The sequence below is a fragment of the Stegodyphus dumicola genome, chromosome 9 (genome assembly GCF_044657685.1).
Source record: "Stegodyphus dumicola isolate Sdum_Otavi_A_Nest chromosome 9, ASM4465768v1".
Taxonomy (NCBI): Eukaryota; Metazoa; Arthropoda; class Arachnida; order Araneae; family Eresidae; genus Stegodyphus; species Stegodyphus dumicola.
The window spans coordinates 168,285,285-168,290,963 of NC_140776.1; the positions used below are offsets into that span (position 1 = coordinate 168,285,285).

Consider the following 5,679-nt stretch of genomic DNA (forward strand, 5'->3'; position numbering starts at 1 on the left):
TACGTATGGCCCTAAACGCAGCTTGGTACGTCCGTACAGATGTGATTCATTCGGACCTTAACATTAAACCTGTTGATTACCTTATCAAAAAACATAGTCAAAATTTATTCCTTAAAATTGAACAGATTGATAATCGAGCACTTCAACAGATGCCAGCATACGATCCTGCTATTCGCAGCTCACAGAAGAGACCGAGAGCCGTGATTGGCCGAGAGTTCGGTATCTACCCACCATCTAAAAGGGCTAGACACGCCCTCTCTACCTCAGTTCCAGCAAAGAATCTGTAAGGAAAAGAATGAAAGCTTCCATAGACGCAATGTAAACTTGTTTCGCCTCTGCGCCGCTATATCGAGGAGCCACGGCTATGCAGTGAAACAGCAGCGCAGGGTGGAATTTAAATAGCGCAGTCCGAGGAGATAGTAATTTTTTTTTACTTTGAAATTCCTCAAAATGTTTTATTTTCATACATTTCAGATAAATTGTGTAGCTGATCTTTTATCTTCTAATCTTTAATCGTCTAGATGTTTCGCATAGAACATCCTAAAATTCAATTGCAAAATAAATGAATAAATAAATAAATTTTATTATTTTTATATTCCTTATTTTACCCCTTAACTCTTCTTTCTGTAAACTCACAGAATTGTTATTCTTTTGATATAATATCTAGCATTAATTTATAACTAACATCAGAATTAATAGAAAACAAAATTAACTACTGCCGTGATGTTAGATTTCTAACAAATCTGCATTAATTACATAAATAACGCTATTTTTCTTTTCATATCAAGCATATTATTAAATATTAAAACAAAGAATAACACATTTGAGGTAAAAAAAATGATTTTTATTGACATTTCTCAAGTTTTAGAATATACATATGCAAAATAATTTTAAGCATCTTCACAAATACCAAGAAATTTTTTAGACAATTATTTGGAATGACCATTATGAAAACAATGAGCAAGTTTTGCAGCCAAGAACCAAAAGCATTTCACTTAAATTAACAAATACAAAATTACACTTAAAAAGGCCTTTTAAAGAATTTCACATAAATTATTAAAATAAGTGATTTCATTACTTTTTCATAAAATATTCAATACTTCTTACATTTATTAATACAAGATTAAATACTGAACTTGAAAATCAAACCTTCCAGGTGTTATTAAAACCTGGGAAGAAATTTTATAAATAATCCACTGAATCAAATAAATATTGTTGCAGCTCATCCTGATGAAGATTATTTCAAATTATGAAATTAGAAATTGATTTTTTTAAATAGCAATTACAAAAATGACTATTTTCCATCTTCACTATACATATAATAATTCTAAAAATGCTGTAGCTTGGATTTTACATAATTTTAATTTTGCAAAAATCTATTTAATCCCGAATTATTCGACCAATGAGTACATTTAATTCTGTAAGCTTCAAAAAGAAGAAACACATACCATATAATTCATAATAAATTTTTATAACTCCATATTTAAAATTTGCATGATAACTAACTGAAACAAAAAAAATAATTAAAAACAATTACCCCTAAATAAATTGAAGTACCCCTAAATAAATTGAAAACACTGAATTCATTATAATTATCTGACCTCAAAAAAAAAAAAAAAATAATAAATAAATAAATAAAAAAATAAAATAAAATAAAATAAAAATAAAAAAATTACCAAGAAATTTTAATTATTTGGAATGACTATTATGAAAACAAAGAGTCAAAAGCATTTCACTTAAATTAACAAATACAAGATTACATTTAAAAAGTCTTACATAAGTTGCACATAAATTACTAAAATAACTAATTTCATTCTTTTTGTTCATAAAATATTCAATACTTCTCACATTTATTAATATAAGATTAAATACTTAACTTGAAAATCAAACCTATAGGTATTAAGAAGTTTTGTAAATAATCCACTGAATCAAATAAATATTGCTGCAGCTCATCCTGATGAAGATTGTTTCAAATTATGAAATTAGAAATTAATTATTTTAAATAGCAATTGCAAGAAATGCCTATTTTCCACCTTCACTATACATATAATAATTCTAAAAATGCTGTATGCTTGGATTTTACATAATTTTAATTTTGCCAAAAATCAACAGTCAATATTTCGACTAATAACCGTCAATTTTGTTGTACAGCATTCTTTGAGCATAACATGACAGGCGATCCAAACCATCAATTTTGTTGCACAGTATTCTTTGAGCATAACATGACAGGTGATCCACTGTTATTGACGAGTTATTTCTTAGATAGCGCTATTGTTAAGCATATTGAAATAATAACAATAAACAATGTAGATGCCTGTTTGTTCAAAATTTTGTCGGCACTGCACAGGAATGTAAATATCGCATCTTTGGTGAACAGTAATCGTGATCTTTGAAATGTGACGAACATATTAGTGCAGTTTTATACAAATCAGTTGGTGATTTATTTAACAAGTCTTGACAGGCGATCCAAACCATCAATTTTGTTGCACAGTATTCTTTGAGCATAACATGACAGGTGATCCACTATTATTGATGAGTTATTTCTTAGATGGCACTATTGTTAAGCATATTGAAATAATAACAGTAAACACTGTAGATACCTGTTTGTTCAAATTTTGTCGGCACTGCACAGGAATGTAAATATCGCATCTTTGGTGAACAGTAATCATGATCTTTGGAGTGTGACGAACATATTAGTGCAGTTTTATACAAATTAGTTGGTGATATATTTAACAAGTCTTGATTACTGCATGCGGGAGCCCATTGTTTTGATCTATAAAAATGAAAACATTAATTTTATATTTTAAATTTCAATAAATCCATTTTCAGTGTTAGTAGAAAAATAGCAAACTAAAAACATTCCTTATACATTAGTTACACAATCTCGAGAAGGGTTATATATTTTTTAAGAACAAACATTAAATTATAATTTAAGGAAAAATTCATGTACATAATATGATTTATTACATTTCTGACATATTTATACTAATTCTCTATTATTTTGATCTATGAAAACAAAAAAACAATTTTATTTTCTTTAATTAAAAGAACCTCTTTTCAGTGTTATTAGAAATTTAACCTTGTTAAAAAATTCCTTTTACATTAGTAACAAATTCTGAAACGATTGCATTTAATCTAATTTTATTTTGATGTACGAAAACCAATAATTTTGCAGATATTGTGTTAAATTGTAGTTACCGGTCATAGTATCTAGTTACACAATTTAGCATTTCTTTGTACAGTTTTGTTAACAATATGATTAAAAAAGGATAAGGCACCAATAAAAAGTACACATTGTTCGCAAAGTGCATCTTTAAAATGTTTCCTTCCTTATTCACACTAATATGTAGTGGTTCCCTAAAGTGTTCGTACACTTATGTTTCAGTGAAATAGTGCTGTGAGAATTTTTTAATATCTATAAATTTATCTTAGCAAAACTCTATAAAAGTATTATAAGAATACAGTAAAACTTTGGGGGGGAATTAATAATTAAAAAGTAACAAAAAAGTTACCTCACAAAAATCTTCGTGCACTTTAAAGAAATCTGCAGACACTATTACGAAATATTGCAGTTAAATTTCTGTCAGTTTTCGTAGGATATCCTGCAGCATTCAAGCTATTTTTGTAATACATAAGTTACAAAAATTATCTTCTAAAATATTAGAAGAAAAAAATTTTTTAAAAATTTGGTTTTATTCAAAATCACTTCGAGATATGAGAAAATATTGGGCTTTATAATCAAATTCAATTTCGGGCTACAGCGCATTTTTTACAAATTCTTAAAGTGTATGAACACTTTTGGGAGCAACTGTATCACAAGCACAGTTATCTTGAATATTTACAGAAGAACACTGAACTATTTGTCCATGATGAGGAACACTTAATGGAAAAAAAACAAGCTATTTATTTAAATTATTCCAAATACATGAAATATTTGCTTCTCTATCAAAAATTGAGATATATATATATTATTAATTATCAAAGCTTAGTTTCTTTTAAATTTAGAAATGATTTACCTAATAGGATCCTTAGGAAATCTGAAAAATTTCCTGTCTGGTGTTTTTCGAGACGTTGTCCCACAAACACTACAGCGATACCAGGATTTGGGTTGTTTGCTAAGTAAAAGATAGATTAAGTTAGTCTGTTATTCACTAAACCACATCAAATATTGAGAGAAATCAAAATTATATTTTTATAATAATGAATATAAAATTTTCAAAAATAATCATAAAATACGAAAAATTGTACATAACTATCAATATACTACATTAAAAATAGTCTTCAGTGGCCACTAATATTAACTAAGTTTATAAATTTTCTCAGATAAATTATTTGGTAATCTATAGCATAAATTTAAAGCTGAAGCATAATACAATTTATTAATAAAATTAATTTATGCAATCATACATGCCATTAGCTGCCGCATTATTATAAATGGCAAATTTATTCCTGATCGCTCGTTTTGTCGTAATATTATTATTAGTTGACTTTAAAGCTTAAAACTCAGTAAAAAAATTTGGAAAGAAATAGCAATATGCCTGCAAAAACTATAGTATTTGTTTGCCATATGATTAATTATATAAATTGAGATTCATATGCTAAAATGCAAAGTTAATATATTAAGAATGAAAATCTAGCTGCTGTGTCATACAATGAGACAAAATATTTTTGGAGCTTGGGAATCAAAATTAATGTACTATACAAAATCAATTTTTAAAATCTATGATAGGTTTTCGAATTAAAAAAGCAAGCTTACCTCACAGAAAGAGAATCGGGTGAATTCCGGTGATCGTCCTTGCGAAACATCCATCTTATGATCAGCTTAAATAACCAGAGAAAAGAACTGAAAAAAACTTTCAATGAACCTCTTCGAACAACGTGGTAAAAGATTGCTAATATGGCTGACGACATGCCGGTTTCTTGCCTGCTATTTCGCACATGCGCAGAAAGGTACGGAGGGTGGATGGATTGCCCCTTTAAAATAAGCTTCAGGGACATACACAGTGTCTCTTCAGTCTGACGGAGCCACATTTGCCTCGGGAAACCTTTACTTCTTCTCCTTACAGATTCTTTGGTTCCAGTCTCCGCGCCATGAAGGAAGGACGTCTCTTCAGCGAGCTGCCATATAATTGCTTTATCACCATCACTACCTGCAATCAAGATCTTCTAGCAAAGTTATCAATCTGTTCGCATAGAATCACATCTCCCGCAGATTTTTAAAATCTGCCTATGAATATTTTCAACGCGTTCATATTTATTATTTGCACTATCCTACACAAGCCACATGCCAATGAGCCTATTAATCTTAAACTCTTTCCTCTCCGCTTTCTGCTTTAGTGTTGTATTGTGTATAAAAATTTATAAAAACCAAAAAAAGTATAAAATATAAAATACAAAAAAATTATAAAACCTAAAAACTTATAAAAAATATTATGATACTTAAGCTTTTATTTTCTCATCTCTATCCTTAAACTTTCTTGAGCCAGTGGCTCCCTCTAGTGTGCATCAAGTAATTCACTTATGCAAAATTTTTTCCTATTTCTGCTCGCTTTTAGCAATTCTGATGAGGAGGTAAATGGTTTTGAACCATAGGAACTCCGTAATTTTCAAATCATTGGCATTGGCAAGACGTACTTTCGAGGGGTGGACGCCAAAGGAGAAGGTTCGTCGTCGATATTG

General features: G+C 29.1%; 1 protein-coding gene across 1 annotated transcript; it reads right to left on the reverse strand.

Annotated features, from left to right (window-relative positions):
- Positions 1-1,665: 1,665 nt before the first annotated feature.
- LOC146995547 (52 kDa repressor of the inhibitor of the protein kinase-like) lies at positions 1,666-4,914 on the reverse strand. The gene is made up of 3 exons (XM_085824334.1): positions 4,757-4,914; positions 4,017-4,115; positions 1,666-2,773 (listed from the first exon to the last, which is right to left on the reverse strand). The coding sequence occupies exons 1-3, from the start codon at positions 4,909-4,911 to the stop codon at positions 2,545-2,547; spliced, it is 483 nt and encodes a 160-aa protein (XP_085680460.1). The 5' UTR covers positions 4,912-4,914; the 3' UTR covers positions 1,666-2,544.
- Positions 4,915-5,679: the final 765 nt, after the last annotated feature.

Excerpts from the sequence above, each read along its gene's own strand:
- LOC146995547 (XM_085824334.1), bottom strand. The coding sequence starts at position 4,911 with ATGTCGTCAGCCATATTAGCAATCTTTTACCACGTTGTTCGAAGAGGT. Across the intron at positions 4,116-4,756 it reads CCCGATTCTCTTTCTGTGAG|CAAACAACCCAAATCCTGGT; the intron begins GTAAGCTTGCTT and ends TCTTTTACTTAG. Across the intron at positions 2,774-4,016 it reads TTTCCTAAGGATCCTATTAG|ATCAAAACAATGGGCTCCCG; the intron begins GTAAATCATTTC and ends TCATTTTTATAG.